The sequence below is a fragment of the Callorhinchus milii genome, unplaced genomic scaffold (assembly GCF_018977255.1).
Source record: "Callorhinchus milii isolate IMCB2004 unplaced genomic scaffold, IMCB_Cmil_1.0 Scaffold29, whole genome shotgun sequence".
Classification (NCBI taxonomy): Eukaryota; Metazoa; Chordata; class Chondrichthyes; order Chimaeriformes; family Callorhinchidae; genus Callorhinchus; species Callorhinchus milii.
This window is the reverse complement of record NW_024704770.1, coordinates 942,547-966,316: the sequence shown is the minus strand read 5'-3', so window position 1 is coordinate 966,316 and position 23,770 is coordinate 942,547. Positions and strand designations below refer to the sequence as shown.

The 23,770-nt window shown below is 49.0% G+C and overlaps 2 protein-coding genes across 3 annotated transcripts in view; one reads left to right on the top strand and one right to left on the bottom strand.

Moving 5' to 3' along the window:
• Positions 1-1,960: 1,960 nt before the first annotated feature.
• LOC103191170 (very-long-chain enoyl-CoA reductase) lies at positions 1,961-23,664 on the bottom strand. Its single transcript, XM_042344599.1, has 8 exons — positions 23,532-23,664; positions 13,651-13,701; positions 7,370-7,421; positions 7,031-7,075; positions 6,609-6,712; positions 5,252-5,367; positions 3,921-4,026; positions 1,961-2,242 (listed from the first exon to the last, which is right to left on the bottom strand). The coding sequence occupies exons 1-8, from the start codon at positions 23,544-23,546 to the stop codon at positions 2,135-2,137; spliced, it is 597 nt and encodes a 198-aa protein (XP_042200533.1). The 5' UTR covers positions 23,547-23,664; the 3' UTR covers positions 1,961-2,134.
• The window catches only part of LOC103172373 (dnaJ homolog subfamily B member 4), a 16,031-nt gene continuing 8,218 nt past the window's right edge, over positions 15,958-23,770 (top strand). Inside the window, exon 1 of one of the 2 annotated variants that reach the window (XM_042344596.1) lies at positions 15,958-16,350. The gene's annotated coding sequence lies outside the window, so the exon portion shown is untranslated. Of the gene's footprint in view, positions 16,351-16,518; positions 16,543-23,770 lie in introns of those variants that run through there. The other variant, XM_042344598.1, reaches the window with a different exon arrangement.

Genomic DNA, 23,770 nt, shown 5'->3' with positions numbered 1-23,770 from the left:
GACGACATGATAAGGTGCTATGTCAATTGCAAGGATTATTATTATTAATCAGGTCTGGTTTAGATCTGCACCTGCCTGCGCTCGGCAGCGTGGGTTCCACAAACACCAGGGACTGCAATGATCTCATGCCACAGCTGGGAAAGAGAAGAGAAGCGAGTTTCTCCTGATGTCCTGGCCAACAAATCTTTCGGATAAATCATTCATTCACTTGTGGGACGATGGCTGTGCACAAATTGGCTGCCACTTTTGTTTACAAATACATAGTCAGTGCATCTTACAGCAGTGAATTTCCTGTGAACCTCAAACTGTTTCGACGTTCTCGGTGCTGTATCCACAGAAAGGGTTATTTATGGGAATCAAAAGATCGGTTTGGACGATAAGAACGTTTGTCCCGGCTGATCTCATCACGTCTAAAAGATTCGCCCAACTGCGCCCCCATCACAGCATCGAGCTGCTTTTTAAACGAGTCCCAGCGCCCTGGCCTCAACCCGCGCCCCCCCCCCCCCCCACCAGTCCTGGCCACCCTGTTCCAGTCGTTAATTACCCTCTGGGTAAAGAAACACTTCCTGGTGTCTGTCCTGAAATCGCCCCTTTGCAAATGTAACCCCGTGGCCTCTTTACTGTCTCGTTGCGGCTGAAAGATTTCATCCGGGTTTAATTTTTCAATCCCATTTACAAAGTTACACCCCTCGAGAAAGGTCCCCTCTGAGATGTTTTCACTGAAGACTGAAGAGAGGAGTAGGTGGTGGCGGAGGAGAAAAACATAACGGAACACAGAAAAACAGGAGATACGCCAGTTACTTTATTAACAGCAAATATTTTTGTGAAACGCAAATGCATTCGGATAATAACAGTAAAAGATTTTGCGACAGGAAAATTGAAAGAACGGAAGGATTTCTTTCGCATTAAAAATGCCGCCCCGCGGAACCATTTACATCCCTCGCCGATGGCATTAACCACCCCTGCAAGCAGTGAGTATGACCGCGAGCACAATATCTCTGTGCAAGATAGAATTATTTTACAACCGCAGATATTTACAGCGCAGAAGAAAGCCACTCAACCCGTTTCGCCCACGAAATACACAGTCGATTTCTCTTTGCATTCTGTGAAGCGCATCGAGACATCTCGGGAGACCTGATAAGGCCCTGTATCAAATGCAAGATTTATTATTATTATTATTATTATTATTATTATTATTGTCGTGTCTGCCGTGTTGAACGGGACCCATCTTGAAAAATTCTTAAAGGCTAATCTTAATTTGGAAAAATAAAAATAACTACAGAATTATCGGATTGCCAATTAAAATAGGAAAATAGGACATTTCACCACCGCCCCCGTAAACACACACACCTACGCACACACCTACATACACTCACACGCAACTCACACACACACACACACCTACATACACATACACACCTACATACACTCACACGCAACTCACACACACCACACACGCCTACACACCTACATACACTCACATGCAACTCACACACACCTACATACACTCACACGCAACTCACACACACACACACCTACATACACATACACACCTACATACACTCACACACAACTCACACACACACACCTACATACACTCACACGCAACTCACACACATACACACCTACATACACTCACACACAACTCACACACAGAGAAACGCGGAATCCAATTATCTGAATTGTCAGACAATTGTGAATTGTTGGCCAGACACTCTTTTTGAATGGTGGGCTCTTTAACATCCATCTGAACAGATGTAATACGAAGAATAATCCTTGCATTTGATATTGTTGCCCAGAACTCGAGAGAGAGAGAGAGAGAAACTCCCCTCTCTTGGGAACTTTGACATGCACCTGAACAGTCTCTGGCAAAGGGTGTCACCTCCGACAACGCCCTCTCCTCCCACCACCCCCAGAACTGCGCTGGAATGTCAGCCCAGACATTGTGAGCTTAAAGTCCCTTTTCGAATAGTCGATGTACAAATAGTCCTGCAGACAAATCATTCCTGTGCCGCTGAATGTATTCTGTTCCGACTAACTAAACGGGTAATGTTTCCTGTGACTGTGGAGGAGGTTGTTATACTGGGGCTCCTGCAGATGTCTTGTCAATTGCTGGCTCTTGCCTACCCAGGCCTCACAGCCCCACCAGGAGTGTGCGCTGTATCTCACCGGGAGGGGTGTAGAGCGGGTGGTTGATGTAATACGCCAGCCAGGCTGCGAAACCCCAATAGTAGGTGCAATTCTGGAGAAGAAAACGTGATCAATAATTATATTCCTTGCATTGATATAGCACCTTATCACGGTGTTGAGACGTCTCAAATCTTCACAGAACACACTGCAAAGTGTAGTGACTGTGTGTTTTGTGGGCGAAATGTCGCAGCCAGTTGCGCACAGCAGCGTCCCACAAAGAGTTGTGGATTGAAGTGACCAATTTATTATTGGTCACACGACTAACAACCGGGTTCCTACTTACTGCTAGGTAAACAGAGGCGTGTGGAGTAAGGAAACTTGCCTAAGGTTTTGCCCTGACCGGGAATCGAACCCGGGTCCTCTCGCTTGTGAGGCGAGTGCTCTAACCACTACAATACAGGACTCCACAGTCCACTGAGGCAATATTGACTTCTGAGTCCATTAACTCCGCACTAGCTCCAGTGATTAGAAAGGAAAACTGCCTGGAATGCGGAGAACACTGTAGTTCAGATCTGCAAACGCAGTGGGCAGGTCACAGACACAGTTTATTATGTCAGTCACGTTCATTGCAATTCTTCTATTTACTTTCCAGCCCCGACTATTTTTGACTGTATTTTCCACGCCTGTTAGGCAATAAAAGGTTTTGATGAATAAAATCCAGGAAGGTCGGTGACTGGTAGACTGACGGGATGTCCCAGGAGAAATTATCTCTTACAATGAACCATAGAATAGTAAATGAAACAATTCAAATGCCATTCAAGTATACTGTAGTCCCAGGGCGGTGTGATGCATTGTGTAAATCTGAGGACAAGAGGACAGAGAGAGAGCGAGAGAGAGAGAGAGAGAGAGAGAGAGAGCACGAAAAAGACAAAAGGGGAGATAAAACAGAGCGAGAGACTGAGGGCGAAAGAAAGTGAGCAAGAAAAAGCCAGAAGAGGGGAATAAAACAGAGCAAGATTGAGAGGGCGAGAGAGAGAAAGGAAAAGACACCGGTCCGGGGGAGGGCAGGGGTAAACGAGAGAGAGACTTAATGTATGTCATATGGCACGACCTGGCTTCAGGATATGAGTTTAGAGCACAGTGTGGGTTGGGGGGGTGGGGGGAGGGTGAGACAGCTCTGTAACCAACCAGTGCCTGAAACTGTGCTGATTGCTTTGGTGGTTCAGGTAACATAGCCAAGCCCAGAGCTCACTAGGCTGGTAACATAGCCAAGCCCAGAGCTCACTAGGCTGGTAACATAGCCAAGCCCAGAGCTCACTAGGCTGGTAACATAGCCAAGCCCAGAGCTCACCAAGCTGGTAACATAGCCAAGCCCAGAGCTCACTAGGCTGGTAACATAGCCAAGCCCAGAGCTCACCAAGCTGGTAACATAGCCAAACCCAGAGCTCACCAAGCTGGTAACATAAAATTGCCAGCCATTGCCCTGGACCTCAGAACACCCGTTTGTGGAAAAAACATGGCAGCCAATTGCGCACAGCAGTGTCCCACAAACAGTCGTCGGTTGAGTGATTGCATTTTTTAAAAGAAAATTGGGAGGGATTATTATCCCCCGGAAGGTGATCCGCCAATCGACTAACAACCTCTTACTGCTAGGTAAACAGAGTCTTGTGGGGTAGGAAAACTTGCCTAAAGTTTCGCCCCGCCTGAGAATTCAACCCGGGTCCTCTCGCTTGCGGAACGAGTGCTCTAACCACTGAGCTACAGGTCTCCACAAGTTAGGGAAGATTTACCTTAAATATATTCCGAAAGGGCATCGTCCCGTGGGAGAAGCGATGGACAAACAGCGTCTCCAGCAGCCTCTTGATGTAGTGGAAGGAATGACAGGCACAGGCCAGGCTGCCAGGGAGAGACCGGTGTTAATCCCACATTCCAGCCTCAACACAAAGGAACAGGAGGCCATTCAACCCCTCGTACCTATTCCGCCAGTCTATAAGATCATGGCCGATCTGTACCTCAAGTCCGTTTACTTGTCTTTGCCCCATATCCCTTGATACTCTGACCTAACAAATATCTCTCCACCTCGACCTTGAAAATGTTAATGGATCCAGGTTCTACAGCCTTCTGGGGATATAGCACCTCATCATGTCTTTGAGAAGTCTCAAAGTGTTTAACTGAATATTGTAAAGTGAATTGACTGTGTATTTTGTGGGCGAAACGCAGCAGCAGCCAATCGTTCACAGCAGTGTCCCACAGTCGTGGACTGAGTGACCACATTATTTTTTTTGAGGGATTATCAACCCCAGAAAGCGATCTGCTAATCAACGAATGGTCTACTCCTGACCCTAACGCAAACGCAATCGGACGTCAAACCACTTACTGGCGTTGATGAACACTCCCCTTTTTCTGCATCTCTCTCCTAACCCTAATCTCACCTAATACTAAGAAGACGCTGCCATCCTCCACACTCTGCCATCCTCCACACTCTGCACACACAGTCCCAGACACTGCTAGGCTAGGCTGGAGCTGAGCGGCAATGTTGTGGCTCTGTTCGGGTCAGCCGGGTGTCGGACAAGCGGAAACCCATCACCACGCTTCATAGTATCCAAAACAGACAGAGTTCCATATGTTTGCCACCTACGCATGGAAATTTCCGTGGGTCTGGAATGGAATGTGCATTCTCTCTCTCTCTTTCGCTCTCTCTCTCTCTTTCCTCTCTCTCTCTCGAGCCCTGCTTACCCAATTCTGGAGATTAGGTGCAAGATGGTAAGAGCCAAGGATTGGCAACCAAGAACCCATCTCCACTGGTAGTTGATTTTTAAATTCCTCCCCTCCTCCCCAGCAATACTGTGCTTCCAACTGCTTGTCCAGCTAGGACCACCCTACCCGTTAGGGCTTTGGCTGCAGGGTTAACAGGAGCTGAGTGAGAGGATTCCCTGCCCCAAGGGACTGGTCGGCCCTTCCAGGTCCTGCCGATGAGCCAGGCCGGGCTGTGCTGTCATCAGCAGTGTGGGCTTCACAGGACCATCCCCCACTCACCCACCTCAGGAGCCACTGTAATGGGTTTCCCCATTTACTGACGGAAAGCCGGCAACTCTTGACAGCAGGTCAGGGTCTCACTTACTGCACGACAGAGTAGGGGCTGGAAGTGAAGGCATGTTTATTGCCGTAGATGAACGGGAGTCGGAAATAGAAGAGGAGATAGATGAGGAGCGGCCCTGCGTACTCCGTCAGAAACACCTGAAAAATACACACACATATCAGCTGGGCCCGAGACAGCGACTGACGAGTGAGCGCGCACACATACAAAAACACACACAAAACACACACACACACACACAAAATTCAAACGCACAAAAATGCACACACACAAACAAAAATCATACACACATAAACACATGGACACACATAACCAAACACACACACACACACACATCTCCTAAACTGCCCTGCCCCCACACTCATCACCCACGCTAATAAATCGCATTTGTACAAATACACCATTGCAGGAATTCCCTTAATAGAGGAATGCGCGCGCGCGTGTGTGTGTATATGTGCATTGGAATTTAGCTAAACTACACAGCTTCCCACTGCCTTTGCGGTTAGGGCCACCCTACCCATTAGGGCTTTGGCTGCAGGGTTAACAAGAGTTGAGTGGGATGATTCACTGCTCTCAATGACTGGTCTGTCCTTCCAGGTCCTGTCGATGAGCCAGGCCGGGCTGCGCTGGAATATTGCTCAGGAACTGGACTAGAGACCGTCACAGCACAATATTCCAACAAGGTCAGGTCAGTCCGTCAGCCACCGGTGACATAACATAAGAATTACTAGAAGAAAGATGACCAAGGTTCACCCTCCTGGTCTTCCACCATCCTCCTGGCCGTCACATGCACGTGTCATGTCCCAAACCATATCCTGCTTCTAATTTGCTTTTGAAAGAATCCTCCTTTCCTTCAGAGGATCCAGTTCAAGATCCTGGTCCTCACCTACAAAGCCCTCCATGGCCTCGCCCCACCCTGCCTCTGCGACCTAACCCCCTACCAACCCGCCCGCTCCCCCCGCTCCGGCCTGCTCCACGTCCCCCGACCCAACCGTCCCATCATTAGTGGGAGAGTCTTCAGCCACTCTGCCCCCAACCTCTGGAATTCCATCCCCCAGTCACTCCACCTCGCCCCCTCCTTAGCCTCATTCAAGTCCTGCCTCAAGACCTTCTCTTTGCCATCGCTCACCCCCCTTCACCTCCCCTCCCTTCTCCCCCCCGACCCCAGCTTGGGTCTGTAACGTTGTACACTGTCCAGCGCCTTGGGACATCTTCCCGATGTGAAAGGCGCTATACAAATGTAATCTTGTTGTTTCAGAAACTTTCTGCTTCCACCTGGGGAACCTGTTCCATACATTTACCACTCGTTCACTGAAATAGTGTGATATCTGTATTAGTTACTGTATAAACCTATTGGTTCTTTAGCCTCCCCCAGACTTACCGTGACCCATCCAATCTGAGCCCCCAGGTCCTTGAAGTACAGAGTAGCGGTTGTACCAACGGGCAGATTCTGTAGTATATCCTCATCCTTCAGCATTGCCCCCTCTGCAACCAGGACATAGACAGCAACATTAGCCTCTAAACTACAGGGCATTCTGTACACGTAACACACAGACACAGCCTCGAGCGCGTACACACACACACCCCTTGACACATCCCTCGACACACACACACCCCCCCCTCGAGACACACACACCCCTTGACACACGCACACACACACACCCCTCGTCACACACACAGCCCTCGACACGCGCACACACTTATGGTTTTTGCAACCCCTGTGTCGCGCACCGAGCTGGCCTGGACCACCCTCCCCCCACCCCTCTGTTCCCAGCACAGTATCTGCCAGTGGATCAGACTTACTGGGATCCAGCCTGATGGACTGCCTGGCAGGGTACCAATGAGTGTCTGAAAAGAACGGAGACAATAGCATTGATGACCATTTCATCTCCGAGACGTCTCAAAGCTTCACAGGAAGGTATGCACGCCCACAAAATATTGTCAATTCACTTTATATATACTCTGTGAAGCGCTTTGAAACGTCTCGAAGACGAGATAAGAGAGAGAGGGAGGGAAGAAGTAAGGGAGAGGACATGCACAGATACACAAAACTGCACACACACAACCCCCCCTATACCCCACTGTTACAGACAGAAACACACTCACCAACACACACAGATGGAGACACAGCTTCATACTCACGGATTTTATGGAACATAGCCTTGATCTCCCCGATAGTGGCATTTGGCTCTACCTGTAAAATAGTAATAAACAGTCCTTACATTTGGTATCACACCTTCCATGGCAGGAGGAGGGTTGGTCGGCAGTGCAGTGTGATGGGCAGTGAGGCTGGCAAAGGGGCTAGACCACGGCAGGGTGGCCAGCAATGGGGAACAACAACAACAAAGGACATTTGGAGTCCTGTAGCTCAGTGGTTAGAGCACTCGCTTTGCAAGCGAGAGACCTGAGTTTAATTCCCGGCAGAGGGCGAAACCTTGGGCAAGTTTCCTTACTCCACACAGAGCCTAATAATAATCCCTCCAAAACCAAAAACAATAATAAATTGGTCATTTTCAATCCACGACTGTTTGTGGGACATTGCTGTGCGCAATTGGCTGCCGCGTTCGCCCACAAATATACAGTCAATTCACTTTACAGTATATTCTGTGAAGCCCTTTGGGACGTCCTCCCGACGTGAAAAGCGCTATATCAAATGCAAGGATTATTATTATTATTATTATTTACACAGCACCTTGCACAGCACTCCGTGAAGGAGGGAACGAGACAGAATAATAATAATTATTATTATCAGAAGGACATGATTGGGGAGGGAGGGACAGAAGGAGGAAGTCTTTCTGCCACCACCGGTTGGAACCCCATCCCAACAATGAGATGTCTCAAAGCTCTTCACAGAATAACATTACTAATCCTTGCATTTGATACAGCGCCTTATCACCTCTTCGAGACAACAACTTGGATTTATATAGCGCCCTCCACAACGGACGGTGTCTCTGAGCGCTTTACAGAAACGGATCCCGGGACCGAGCCGGGGGGGAGTGGGGAAGGTGGGAAGGTGACCAAAGGCGTGGTCGAAACGAAAGGTCTTCAGCAGAGACCTGAAAATGGGAAGGGAGGGAGGGAGCGAGACGAAGGGAGTGAGTTCCAGAGCCTCGGGGCATAGTGGCTGAAAGCACGGCCGCCGAAGGTGGAGAGGACTCGGAGGAGGCCAGACCCGGAGGAACGAAGGCAACGGGTACTGTTTTGAGGAGCGAGGAGGTCAGAGAGGTCGGGGGGGTGCAGAGAGTGCAGGGACTTGAATACAAGGGTGAGGATCTCGAAATCGATCCTCTCTGGGACAGGCAGCCAGTGCAGTCTGGCCAGGACTGGGGGGATCGGGGAGCGGAGTTTTGTGAGTTTCGAGACGTCTCAAAGCGCTTCGCAGAATATACTGTTAAGTGAATTGATTGTATAATTTGCGGGCGAAACGCGGCAGCCAATTGCGCACAGCAGCGTCCGTACAAACAGTCGTGGATTGAGTGACGAATTTTTAATCCTTAAAACATTTTTTTGAAGGAATTATTACCCCCAGAAAAGTGATCCGCCGATCGACTAACAACCGGGTTCCTACTTACTGCCGGGTCAACAGAGGCGTGTGTGGAGTAAGGAAACTTGCCCAATGTTTCGACCTGCCGGGAATCAAACCCAGGTCCTCTCACTTGCGAGGCGAGTGCTCTAACCACTGAGCTACAGGACTCCAATATAAAGTGAATTGACTGTGTATTTTGTTTGTGTCAAAGCGGCAGACAACTGCACACAGCAGTGTCCCACAAACATGGGATGGGGGGTATGGAGCAGGCTGGAGAGGGGTAGGCAGTGGGAAGGGAGCATGGCTAGCGCGAGCGGGGGGTGGGGGGAGGGAGAGAAGCTGGACTTTCCAAGCTCGTGCCAGTGACCAGCACCTGACACATAGGCACACACACGTAGATGGGAGTTTTCAAATCTATCCTCTCCCAATGAGTCCCACAACCTTTTCATATCAGCGTGAATCATGTACCAAGGGAGCAGATTCCACAGCCCGACACAGAGCAAGCAAATGGCTGTAAGAGGAGAGGTGAAAGTCGTGCGAATCTTACTATGCACCTGCTACAGCCTTCGTCTCTCAGCAGCAGGACACTGGATACTGAACCCATGAAATCACACACACGCAACAAGGTTACAAGGTACAGCTCTGTGCCTCCCTGACCAGTCGCTGGGGGTAGGGAGTCATCCCACTAAGCTCCTGCAAGCCAAAGCACAAATGGGTGGGGTTGTCCTAGCTGGACGAGCAGCGGGAAAGCTTGTGAGACAGAAATATCAATGGCAAGCTATGCGGTTTTAGCTGGTCAGACTCCAAGCAGTTACCTTAACGCACACTCTGGGATCCCCCCCAAGCCTTGGCTTTCGCCAACCTGCGCCTAATGCATTTGGGAATTAGCTAAGCAGATGTGTCCCTCCAGGGGGAGAGAAAGAGAGAGAGAGAGAGGGTATTCCATTCCAACAATCTGTCACTGGGATTTCCATGTGTGGGCGGGATGCAGGGAATTCTCAGTTGGGTTTGCAAACTCTTAAGCAACGGCGATGGGTTTCTCCATGTGTCAGACACATGGCTGACAAAAAAAAAACATGGCGACAGATCATTATTTGCCTTGAAAATTATGGCGCTCACACACACACACACCACACTCATCCTCTAGACGTCTAAACAGTTAAACACTTGGACTGAACACAATTAAGTAACTTCTAAACACAATTCTCATCAGTCTTCCACACGTTTCAGGTGTTGGGTCAGTGCACGACAGGAAAAATACATGGGGGTGACAGGACTTTGAGGACACCCTGTAGATTTCTCGTCTGGACTCAGCCTCAGCTCCTGGAAGCTAAAGTGCAGAACAACAGGGCTGAGTGAGGAGGGAAGTGATGCTGAATGTGGAAGTGGATTCATCTGTAGGACAATTCTGCTTTGTCACCGTTTCTTCGGGCAGCGGAAACAGTGCTGTGGGTGGTAATAATAATAATCCTTGCATTTGATATAGCGCCTTATCACGTCGTCGAGATGTCTCAAAACGCTTCACTGGATATACCGTACTGTAAAGTGGATTGACTGTGAATTAGTAATAAGGAGTAAGGAAAATTGCCTTGGGTTTTGCCCTGCCAGGTAATCGAACCCGGGTCCTCTCGGTTGCGAGGCGAGTGCTCTAACCACTGAGCGACAGGACTCCACAACATGTCGTCTGCAGGCAGGGCAGCACGGCTCCCAATGCACTAGACCAGGGAGTGAAGCTTACAGCACACAGCGATCCCATCCTGTGCCTTGCCTTCCACCACAACACTGGTCATCACATTCTGACACACACACAGACACACACATAGGCTGCAGAGGACGTCATTGATTCTTACAATAGAGAGATCTGTGTGAGGCACAATGGGAATCTTTGTCTATTGATCACAATGGCCCAGTGCTGGACTCTCTCCGTACAGGATGTCCTCGTGAGTCAGAAAACAACAACTCAAGAACCTGGGTCAAGGTCAGGCTCGTGCTAGTGGCCTGACCTAATGGTTCACTCGCAACTACAACAACAACTTGCTTTTGCGCCCCGCCCCTCACTCAGGGTAGCGTCCCGGAGCGCTTGACGGTGGCGGAGCATGAAGCCGAGCCGGGGGGAGGGGGAGGTGGCTGTAAGCATTTTCGAAAGCGAAGGACTTCAGGCATGACCTAAAGAAGGGGAAGGAGGGGAAAAGACGGAGAGAGACATTAAAGATGTTAGCCCCCACCACCCAGTACACAACTATCAGAATCATTGCTCTATCTATTGCAGGATAAACTATGTTACTATACAATTTACGCTTATACAGTGCCTTTCACGTCAGGAGACGTTCAAAGCACTTGCTTCACAGTGTTGGATGAGCACCTGAGTTGGGGGTGGCAGTCGAGAGGGGAAGGATGACTGAAAGTGCCGTCAAAGACGTAGATTTTTGACATTTGTATTGCTCCCTCCCTTAAGTTATTAAAGAATACGTTAAGAGTTGTGATCTCTGGGGAAAACAGGTCATTAAAGTGTAAGGAATAAGGCTCCTCAATTTCCTCGCGACATATGCTCAAACCCACTCTCTTAATTTCAGAAAACATTCATAAACACGTCACCGATATTTCAGTCATTTTTGGGTGATGGAAAAATTTGGAGTCCTGTAGTGTAGTGGTTAGAGCACTTGCCTCAATGAGCCAGGATCCAGGTTCGATTCCCAGATAGAGCGAAACCTTAGGCAAGTTTCCTTACTCCACATGCTTCTGTTTAACTAGCAGTAAATAGGAACCCAGTTGTTAGTCAATTCGCAGATTGCTTTTCTGGGGATAATAATTCCTTCAAAGTAAATAATAATTTGGTTATTTCAATCCACGACTGTTTGTGGGACAATTGGCTGCTGCGTTTCGTCCACAAAATATACAGTCAATTCACTTTACAGTGAATTCTGAGAAGCGCTTTGTGACGTCCCGACGAAGTGATAAGGCTCCATATCAAATGCAAGGATTATTAAATAAAATTCGGAGGCTCCTAAATGAAGACTGAATCCAAGACGGGCACCAAAATTACACAAGATCCTAATTAGGAACATGAGGAATTTGGGGCACTGACAGTGTGGGGGTCACTTCCTGTGAAGGATTCTTGGCATATTTTGAAATCAGCAGCTCCACAGCTGCCCTACCACGACTGCACTTGGCCAGGAGTCAAAATGGGGCTTAGCACAGAGTTCCTGAGCATTGGAATTCAAACTTACAAACCTATCCTATTCCAGGGAAGGGTTACACCAAGCTCCAAGGAAAGACCCTCAAGAGAGGACAGGAAGAGGCTTGGAAATCCGCAGAGAGGAGAGAGTGAGTGGGGGTTCTCCTTGCAGAGCAGGGACCCAGGTTTATCTGTGGAGTGAGGACCGAACTTCTCTAGTTGGGCAACGTATTGGCTGCTGGTGATGAGCAGCAGGGAATTGACTAGAATGAAGGTAATTCGGAACAACCAAGGTTGCCCTGGGCACTCTCTGCTGGCTTTGGTCTTCGGTCACCCTCCTACCCCTACTCTCCCCACCTCCAGCCCCTCCTGATCCCAACCACCAGCTCGGGTGCGGATTCCTGACCGTCCAGCGCTTTGGGACGTCCTCCTGACACACACAGAACTTGTTGTTGGTGAGGCATACAGCCGTGTACGCGCTCCAAAATGGGGCTTTAATACAAAAAGCATGAGGTTGAGAACCGTAGAAATTTCGCCCGCAAAGTACACAGTCAATTCACTTTACAGTATATTCTGTGAAGCGCTACATCAAATACAAACATTATTATTATTATTCGATCGACAACACAGAAGAAGGTCATTTGGCCCACTGTGCCCTTGTTGGCTGTTTTAAAAGCAATCCTTTCAATCCTCTGTAGCTTACTCCTTTTTTAGATATCTATCTCATTGACTTTTGAAAACTGATATAGATTCTGCCTCAACCACCTCTCCCAGCAAGATGTTCCACATCCTAACCATGCTGTGTTTGAAAACGTGACTCAGCTCCTCATTTGCTGACTGTCCTAAATTGATGTCCTCAAAGAGGTTTCGTCCTGACGTGTTGCAGTACTGCGCTGGGGCAAACGGCCCTGAGCTACCCCTTCCTCCGGACTCTTGACAAGATTGTTTCATGATTTTTCTGTCAACCATATTAGAGTAATAATAACAATCCTTGCATTTTATATAGCGCCTTATCACATCGTTGAGACGTCTCAAAGTACTTCACAGAATACATTGTAAAGCGAATTGACTGTGTATTTTGTTGGATGAAACACGGCCAATTACACACAGCAGTGTCCCCCACAAACAATCATGGATTGAGCGACCAAATATTTTTTTAAGGGTTTATTAACCCTTGAAAGTGATCCACTAATCAACTGACCCACTTAGTGCGAGGTAAACAGGTGTGCGGAGCAGGAAAACTTGCCTAAAATTTCGCCCCACCCTGGGAATCGAACCAGGGTCCTCTCGTTTGCGAGGCGAGCGCTCTAACCACTACCGTACGGCACTCCAATGTTGCAATCATAAGAACATAAGCATTTTCTTAGTGAAAGAAGACCAACGTCCATTTAGTTCGTCTTCCACCATCCTGGCAGTTGCATGACATGTTGTGTCCCAAACTATATACTGTATCCTGAGATATTGTTTCCTAACAGAATCCAATTTGTTCTTGAAAGTATTGACACTCTCTGCTTCCACCGTCTCTCTAGGGAGCCTGTTCCGTACGTTTACTACTCGCTCGCTGAAGTAGTGTTCCCACAGATTTGTTTTCAATTTACCCCTCTTCAATCGCAGGTTGTGCGTGTCCTCTGGCTCTACTATTCTGGACAAGATAAAACAGCTTATCACGGTCTGCATTATAATCAACACGTGCAGTGCCCGAAGTAACGAGGCTGTACGTACCTTCTCCAGGAAGCAGAGCTTCTCCTTGGTTCTTGCGTCCAGAATCTCCACCTCAAAGAAAACACAGGCTTTTTTAGATTTTCTCTGTGGTCTCCGCAACGGTGCCTGTAAGATGAACTCGTTCCCCAGCAGGATGGTGGGGCTAGACAGTAACATACTCCTATCCATCCCTAGCCCGTTCCCTCCTTCCTCTCTCTCACCGACTCCCTCCTTTTTAAAGCCTTTTCCTTTTCAGTAATAAGGAAGGGACTGATTCTACTGGATGGAGCAACGTGGAGATAAACCGCCTAATTTGCCGTTTGCAAAGAACGAACAGAGCAGCTCTACCCAGTGGGTAACCTGATACCACCAGGCAACAAGCTCCTGGCACTTCACACTAAATATAATCATCTTCCCCTTTAAACAGTCACCGATGGGAAACATCTGCACCTCTTCGGACTGGGGGAGCTGGAGGAGCTTTGCAATGGCTGCCTCGCTGTTCTGAAGCAGTACGGGGGTTTGGGAGTGTGAGAGAGTCGCAAGCCTGTTTCTCCCGTTGGGCAGCGAGCAGTACTGACTGCCTCTCAGCAGCTGAGGAAGCAAGCTACCACTTCAGTGCTCGCTGAGGGCAGGGAGTTCTCCCCCTCGGCTCCTGTTAACCCTGCAAACCAAAGTCCTAACGGGTAGGGTGGTCCTAGCAGGACAAGCAGCGTGAAGGCTGGCCAGACAGCGCTCTCAATGGGCAAGCTATGTGGTGTTAGCTGGTTCGGGCTCTTGGGATCCCCCAAGAGTTGGCTCTTGTCAACCTGCGCCTAATACTTTGGGGAATTAGGTAATCAGGAAGCATTCCTCCAGAGAGAGAGAGAGAGAGAGAGCATTCCATCGCAACAATCTATCTCGGGGATTTCCAGGTGTAGGTGGAATGCCTGGAATTCTCAATTAGGTTTGGAGGCTCTTAAGCAACAGTGATGGGTTTCTGCGTGTGTCAGACATCTGGCTGGGCAACAAAAAAAGCCAGGCTCCCCACTTGTGCTGGTGAGAAGTGTGAGGGTCGGCCACATCGCAGAATGGCTAGAGAGACTTCTGTGTGAGCTGTGGGCTGGAGGGTGGTGGCAATGCCGTCATGTATTTCATGCTGAATTGAGCATTCAGCGTAAAATGCCTCCGCTCGGCTGGCTCTGGCCTCCTGTTTGTCTCGCTTGCCCTCCGTTCCAACGGGGGACGCACTTTCAGCCATTAACGCCCTGAAACTCTGGAGCACTCTCCCTCAAGCCCTCCATCTTGCCCCCCTTCCTTCCCCGTCTTCACATCGCGCCTGAAGACCGTCCTCTTCGACCATGCGTATGGTCACCTCCCCCCCACCAGCTCGCTGTCGTGATGGGCCACTGGCAAGTGCTCTGGGACGCTACCTGCATGAGGGGTGTTGTGTTAATCCAAGTTGTTGTTGAATTGTGCTCCTCACTACCTGCTATCCACTGAGTGAGGGCTCACACTTGTGCTTATGAAATTTCAAGTGACCAACTTCTAACTATCCTCCTAGAAGGTAAGTGGGGTCTCCTTGAGCCTGAACTGGACCTAAGGCGACATACTTGCCAATGGAACGTTGGAATAGATTTAACCCTCTGTGGCGGTCTTGCTAGTCCAGCAAGGCCAGCATTCCATGGCACAGCTGATGACAGACCAGCCCGGCTTGTCATCGGAAGGGAAGGGCAGAATGACAACCGGTTGTTGGGTTTTTACCCACTCCATTCCGGTTGACTGTTCAAGCCAAAGCCTAAATAGATAGGGAAGTCCTAGCTGGACAAGGAGCACATAGGATTATTATTGCTGTGTCCCACAAACAGTCATGGAGTAAGTGACCAATTTTATTTGGGGGATTGTTGGCCAGGACACTGGGAGAGAGAGAAACTCTCTCCTCTTTTTGAACAACGCCACGGGATCGTTAACATCCGCCTGAACAGGCCGACGGGGAGCTCGGTTTAACGTTTCATCTGAAGGACGGCACCTCCGACAATGCAACACCCCCTGCAGTGGAGTGTCAGCTTAGACTATGCGATCCCAAGTCCTGACATGGGGGCTTGAACCCACAACCTTCTGTCACCTGAGCCAGGCTGACACTTGTCATGTTCTCTGACTCTCTACCTGACATCTTCCCCGACCCCAGTATGTAAACACACTGCCTTGTGCAGACAGACGTGCTTGGAACAGCTGCGGAGAGCAACTGATGGCTGTCACTGAAGCACGAACAAACAGCTGTCTGCAGTTAAAGATAGAGCTCCTGATCCCCTCTCCCCCTCCCGCACCCCCAGCCCAGCCCGGAGCTCCAGCCCGAGTCTTGGGACACGTTAACATCGGTATGGCCGAAGATCTGCGACACTAGAAAAGCTCGAACTCAAACTTTGCTAACTTACAAGGGGAAAGAGTCTGTCAGGAATAACCTGCTCAGGCTCGCCGAGTCCCTGGGAAACGTTAATTTTGAAATACGCGTGGAGATCACATTTCGCAGACTTCGACACGTTCCCCCCCACCTCCAACTGAGCTCTGGAGCAGGCTGTAATGGAGGCCACAGAGAAGACAGACACTTGCCTCACCCGAGGTGTGAGTGAGCAGCCTTCGCCTGAGCCCCGCAGCTGATTTAACTCCTACTTCTACAACCGGCACTAGCAAAGACCAATGTTCAGGGACCAAGTGCAACGCACGGACTGGAACACCTCGGTCCAGGTATGTCTAGCCAGAGCCTCTCTCTCTCTCTCTCTCTCTCTCATCACGTTGTCAGGGCCTCTTGCAGGTCGTATTTACCGGGAACCCGTCAAATCGCTTCACCAGGAACCATGAGCCGCAGTGATCGCCCGTGACCCGTCACGTCTCTCAATTTTATACGTGCTGCAGGAGAGGCTGAGGAGGAGGTGGGAGGTAGGAACTACGGTCCTGCTTGAAGATATCAGTTTTATATTATTCTGGGCATAATTATGTTTTAACAATAATAAGTCTGGTGTGGATAATCTTAAGATGGTGATGAGTTTCCGCGTGCGTCAGATGACTGGCTGACCAAAAGAATTGTTGGGAGGTGCGATGCTTATTGCGCCTTATCATGTCGTTGAGACGTCTCAAAGCACTTCACAGCATATGCTATAAAGTGTAGTGACTGTGTCTTTTGCGGGCAAAATCCAGGTTATGGGGGTTTCATTTTCTTAATGCGTGACCCCACCCCAGCTCACACCAGCCACACTGCCCCCCCCACCCCGCCAGTCACATTTCTCTCCCCACTTGCCAGCCATACATCCCCCCCAACCCCTAAACCCGAGTCCTCTCGCTTGCGAGGCGAGCGTGCTAACCACTACGCAACTGGACTCCATTGGAGATCTAATTTTGACTGGTGGGTGAACTGGTAACAAAGCCGCATCAAAATTCAAGAATATTACTGGAAGTGGTAACAGAAGTTCAGAAATGCTTTTACACAAAGGACTTATTTAAAAAGGAAATCAGAAAAAGCACTTGAGGAATGAAGATATAAAAGGTTATGGGGAAGAAAGGAGAATGGGTTTAGTGTCAGAAGCTGCAGTGGGGGAGAGAGCACTAGGAGAGCTAAATGCCTATTTCTGTAGTGAGGTGTGTGATGAATCAATGGCTTCAATGCGACAAGTCATTTAATCAGAGTTCAGCACTACCATCCAGGGGTAGCCTGGGGTACGGCAGGAAGGCACCCAGGACAGAGCAACAGCTTGTACCTCTGTAGCCTCTCACGTAAAATAATAATAATAATAATCCTTGCATTTGATATAGCGCTTTTCACGTCTTCTCGACGTCTCAAAGCACTTCACAGAACACACTGTAAAGTGAATTGACTGTATGTTTGTGGGCGAACGCGGCGGCCAATTGCGCACAGCAATGTCCCACAAACAGTCGTGGATTGAAAATGACCAATTTATTATTGTTTTTGGTTTTGGAGGGATTATTATTAGGCTCTGTGTGGAGTAAGGAAACTTGCCCGAGGTCTCGCCCTCTGCCTGGAATTGAACTCAGGTCTCTCGCTTGCAAAGCGAGTGCTCTAACCACTGAGCTACAGGACTCCACAGGTCGTCTTATCACGTCGTCGAGACGTCCCAAAGTGCTTCACAGAATATACTGCAAAGTGGATTGACTGTGTATTTTGGGGCCGAAAAGCAGCAGCCAATTGCACACAGCAGTTGTGGATTGAGTGACCCAGTTTTGTTCTGAGGGATTATTACCCCCGGAAAAGCAATCTGCAAATTGACTAACAACCAGGCTCCTACTTACCGCTAGTTACACAGAGGCGTACGAGTAAGAAAACTTGCCTCAGGTTTTGCCCCACCCGGGAATCTAACCCGGGTCCCTCCCGCTTGTGCTTCCAACATCTTCACACGTAATTGCTGTCTTGTGGCCTGACTGTGTTTTTATACACAACCACCGTGCAATCAATTTGACCACAGCAATGCCCCACAAATGCCTGCCACAGGTGGAGGCACTCTCGCCTCCGAGTCACAAGATTTTGGTTCAAGCCCCATGCCAGAACTTTTAATTTTATTATTAAACTCACTTCACTACACGTCACTGTATTTTCTGTGAAATGTTTTGAGCTGTAATCGTGACGCGAAAGGCATTACATCAATTGTAAGGATATTTATTTATTGTCGTCCAGGACACCGGAAGAAACTTCCTTCTCTTTTCTAATAATAATAATAATCCTTGCATTTGATATAGCGCTTTTCACGTCTTCTCGATGTCTCAAAGCGCTTCACAGAATAGACTGTAAAGTGAATTGACCGTATATTTGTGGGCGAATAGTGATAGGGAATCTTTAATGTCCACCTGAACAGGCAGACGGTAGGTCGGTTTAACGTCTCATCCGAAGGGCGGCACGTCTGACTCTGCTGCGCTCCCGAGCCCTGCACTGGTGTATCAGCCCTAGATAGGAACTTGAACCCACTGGGTTCTGAATCAAGGCGAAAGTGCTACTGACCGAGCCAAGTTGGCATTTCACAACAACAATAATAATCCTTGCATTCGATACAGCTCCTTATCAAGTCTTCGAGACGTCTCAAAGCTCTTCAGAATATACTGTAAAGTGAATTGACTGTACATTTTGTGGGCGAAACGCGGCGGCCAATTGTGCACAGCAGCGTCCCCACAAACAGTTGTGGATTGAGTGACCAAATTTGTTTTTAAAATAGGGATTATTACCCCCAGAAAAGCAATCCACCAACCGACTAGCAACTGAGTTCCTACTTACTGCTAGGTAACAGAGGAGTGTGGAGTAAGGAAACTTGCCCAACATTTTGCTCTGACCCTCCCGGGAATCGAACCCAGGTCCTCTTGCTCGCAAGGTGAGAGCTCTAACCACTGAGCTACAGGACTCCACAATGAACAAGCTCACACGATTTGGCCACAGAGGTTTTCCCAATCTCTGGTGAAGTTGCAAAACGGGTCTGGCTGGACAGTGGGAGTGGGGTGAGGAGACAGCTCAGACAGCAATGTCAGCATCACAAAGCAGATAAGAGAAAGGACTTTGATTCCCACACAACAAATGAGCTGATACTTAGGAGTTGTGCAACTGAGTGACTGTTGTTCGTTCTCCTGCTTCCGAGAAATCTGACTTCAATATACCTGACCTTGAATTCAAGATCCCTTTAAATCCCTCACTATCTTTCCTACCTTCTGTGACCTCTTCTAACCCTACCGACCTCGCCCAGCTTCATACATCCCCCCCACCCCACTCCATCATTGGCAGGTGGGCTTTCACCCATTCTGACCCCACTCTCAGGAATTCCAACCGGGAGAGCTCGACTCACTCCCTCCCTCCTTCCCCTCTTCTAAGGCCCATCTCAAAACTACGTCCGCACTGTGAAGCGCTTGGGGACATCCTCCTGGTGTTTTTCACGATATTTTTGCTACCACAGCAGTGCGAGTTATAATAATGTCTGCATTTGACGTAGCACATTATCCTATCAATGCATCTCAAAGCAATTCAGTCAGTCACTCTGACTTGTGGCAATTGTTGGCAGGCAAAAATGACACCTAAACGGCATCAAAACAACAACTTGCATGTATATAGCGCTCTTCATTCAGGTAGTGTCTCGGAGCACTTATAGTGGCAGAGCCTGAAGCCAAGCTGGGGAGAGATGGCCCTAGATACAGTCGAGGAAGTAGGTCTTCAGACAAGATCTGAAATGGGGAAGGAGGGGGAAAGGTGGATGGATTGAGGGAGATTTCTAAAGTTTCAGTGTGTAGTGGCTGAAAGCAAAGCCGCCGGTAGCGAAGCGGAGGGTAAGACGGACAAAAGGGACAAGCAGGAGGCTGGAGTAAGCAGGTCGGATACTCCAGGGCATGAAGGGCTTTGTAGAAGAGTGTGAGGATCTTGAAGTCAGTTCTGTGATAGGGAGCCAGTGGAGCCTGGCAAGGCCGAGCTTAGTATGAGTGAGTATATCGGTGGTGGAGTTTTGAATTAATTGGATTTTGCGGATAGTGTAGATGTAGAGACCAACGAGGAGGGCATTTGAATAGTCGAGAAGGGAGTGTCGGATGACAAAAGTGACAAAAGTGTGGATGATGTTCACAGACATCACTCACAACAAGTCATCTACGTTCTGGCAATTTTTAGGTAAGGGAGAAATATTGATAATGATAATCCTTGCATTTGATATAGCACCTTATCACATCATTGAGATGTCTCAAAGCGATTCATTGCGCAGGATATTGGGAGAAACTGCACAAACTGTGCCTTTATAATAGGATCTTTAACCCGAACCTCTGAATGGGCAGGACTGCCACTTTGACAAGGTAGTGCTCCCCTAGTCTTTCAAAGTAATAATAATAATCCTTGCATTTGATGTAGCACCTTATCTTGCCTTCGAGATGCCTCAAAGTGCTTCACAGAACATACTGTAAAGTGTAGTGACTGTATATTTTGTGGGCGAGTATCGGGATTATGAGCTCACGTCCTGGTTTGGGCTCAAATCTATAACTCCACAGCCCCAGAGACAAGACCACAACCAACCGAACCACACAGAACGTACCCATACGGATAGCGATACCCAGGAGCACAGAGTTGCTCCTATTTGAAACTGTTTCTGATCCAGTCCCACGATGGACCTTTCACTTACGTGGCTTTTGATTTAATTACTATTTAATTAATAATTCCTTCAAAAAACATAATGACAATACATTGGTCACCTCAATCCACAAGCGTTTCTACGACACTGCTGTGCGCAATTGTCAGACGCGTTTCTCCCGCAAAACATGCAGTCAATTCACTTTACAGTATATTCTGAAAAGCGCTTTGAGACGTCTCGAAGACGTGATAAGGCGCTATATCAAATGCAAGGATTATTATTTTTATTATTGAGCGTTTCTGCCACATAGGAAACATAGGAACAGGAGTAGGCGATTCAGCACCTCGAGTCTGTTCCGCCATTCTATTAGATCATGGCTGATCTGTACCTCAACTCTAATTATTAATTAACTACGTTGGGTGTGAGGTATGATTGCAGGCGGTAAATGTGATGGAGGTGGACGAAAGCGATTCCCTGCTAGGAATCGTTGATAAAACTTTCTGTTCAAAGTACTCCCTCAGCAGTATCAGAAAGCATTAGATTACTGTATTATCTGCTGCTAGACTGTTGTACCTGCTCCTTGGCTGTACCAATGCGATAATACTCGTCACATGGGAGTCATAATAATCCCAGGAGCAGCTTTAACAAGGTGGACATTTTGCCTTAGCTTCTGCTTACTTAGCACTAAGTAAGAACCTGGTTGTTAGTCGATTGGCAGATCACTTTCCAGGGGTAATAATCCCTCCAAAAAAATAAATAAATTTGGTCACTCAATCCACAACTGTTTGTGGGACACTGCTGTCGCGTTTTGCCCACAAAATACAGTCAATCCACTTTACAACATATCCTGTGAAGCGCTTTGAGACGTCTCAACAACGTGATCAGGTGTTATATCGAATGCAAGGATTATGATTATTATTAGCTTGGCACACCCTCATAGAAGCAAGGAGTCCTGTAGAGCACTCGCTTTGCAAGCGAGAGACCTGAGTTCAATTCCCGGCAGGTCAGGGAGAAACTTTGGGCAAGTTTCCTTACTCCACACACCTAATAATAATCCCTCCAAAAAAAAAACAATAATAAATTGGTCATTTTCAATCTACGACTGTTTGTGGGACATTGCTGTGCGCAATTGGCTGCCACGTTCGCCCACAAATATACAGTCAATTCACTTTACAGTGTGTTCTGTGAAGCGCTTTGGGACGTCCTCCCGACGTGAAAAGCGCTATATCAAATGCAAGGATTATTATTATTATTATCTGCCGACAACTACTGAAAGCTCCCCCTGGAGCCCCAACAACTCCACAGGATCCAGGATTCGGACAGATAGAAAACTTTAGAAACGCAAGTACGTCCGGGCTGGAAAATGGAAGGGCACTTGCATACAAAGTACTGTAACTCCCTCAGCTACAACAGGAAGTGGCACATTAATGTATTTTTGTACTTAAAAGCAGATGCTGACCTGCCAATTAGGGTTAAGGTTCGGTGACTTACATCACATCGCCTGCGCAATTTGGCCTACAACCATCGGTCACCGAGCTTTCAACCTTTCTGCTTCCATTCTCTGGAACTTTGATTTTGGCCTGCCAGGTGTCTGACATCAGCGGAAACCCATCACCATTGCTTAAGGGTATCCAAACCAAGAGTTACATCATGCATCCCAATATATGGAAATTCCCATGTATTGGAATGTGCACTCCTCTCTCGCTGGAGGCACTCACTTTGCTCACCCAATGCCGGAGAGTATTACATGCAGGCTGGCGAGAGACCAAGGTTTGGGAAAGTCCACACTCTCGGGAAACCGCTGGAGTCTAACCAGCTAAAATTTGCAATCAATATTCTGGTAAACTTTCCCGCTGCTTGTCCAGCTAGGACCACCCGACCCGTTAGGGCTTTGGCTTGCAGGGCTAACAGGAGCTGGGTGGGAGGATTCCAGGATTCCAGCCCCCAGTGACTGGTCTGACCTTCCCTACTGATGAGCCAGGCTGGGCTGACCTGGAGTATTGCGGACCTGCCTGGCTCAGGAACTAGACATCCAAGAGAGAGAGAGAGGGAGACACACACACATATACACAGGGTGGGCCCCATTCCAGCATTCCATCAGCCAAGCAGGTCACCCCGGCCCCAAGGAGATCTTGCTTTACCTCTCCCCCACCCCTCCTCCAACTTCAACAAAGGTCCCATACCAGGGGGAGTCTGGTGGTGGGGGGGTGGGGGCAGAGTAGAATAGGGGTTGGGGTAGATGTAAGTTTGCGGGAGAGTAAGTCACTACACTAGCTGACAGAGGGGTGGTGGGAGGGAGTGGGGCAGTGGGTGGGCTGGGCGGAGGGTAGTTTACTGTACAGTCTGACTGGGGGGAGAGGGTGGGAGGGAGTCAGTCACTGCACTGGCTGACAGAGGGATGGGGGAGGGGCTGAGGTTGACTGGGAGGGGTGGGGGAGTCAGTCACTACACTAGCTGACAGAGGGGTGGTGGGGGGGGGGGCTGAGGGTGGGAGGGAGTGGTTGGGTGGCTTGTGGGTGTGTGTGGGGGGGGGGGGAGTCAGTCACTGCACTGGCTGACAGAGGGATGGGGGAGGGGTGGGGGAGTCAGTCACTACACTGGCTGACAAGAGGGGGCTGCTGCGCCTGCGCAGTTCCCTGACGGCTGTCCCCGGCGCGCGTGCGCAGTAGCCTCTCCCGGGTGCCTAGTTACCGGCGGCGGTGAGGGCTCTATGGCGGTTTTCCCCTCATCATCTCCCTCAGTATCTCCCTCACACACACACACACGCTCGTCCGTCGCTTCTTCCCTCCCTCCCTCCCTCTCTCCTGAGGCCCAGCGGACCGGCTGCAGTACCTGGTTGGGCTTCATTGCCGCGGCCCCGGTGTCTTCGCTCTCTCCGTGTCTCGCGCGCTCCCAACAGCCTCCTCCCCACCCCCCACGTGACAGGCCAGCCGCCGCTCTCAGCCAATCACTGACCCGCAAATCCCCCCTCCCCAATCCAGCCAATCACTGACGCAGCAAAAGGTCTCTGCGACTACACCCAGAATTAGCGACTCACCAAAGCACGCAGTACGATCGCTCTGATTACTGGT

What these genes read in the sequence shown, in the direction of transcription:
- LOC103191170 (XM_042344599.1), bottom strand. An exon ending in AGCTCTGCTTCCTGGAGAAG is followed by an intron (nt 7,422 to 13,650) that starts GTACGTACAGCC and finishes ACTATTTTACAG; the next exon opens with GTAGAGCCAAATGCCACTAT. An exon ending in CCTTTCGGAATATATTTAAG is followed by an intron (nt 2,243 to 3,920) that starts GTAAATCTTCCC and finishes TTTCTTCTCCAG; the next exon opens with AATTGCACCTACTATTGGGG.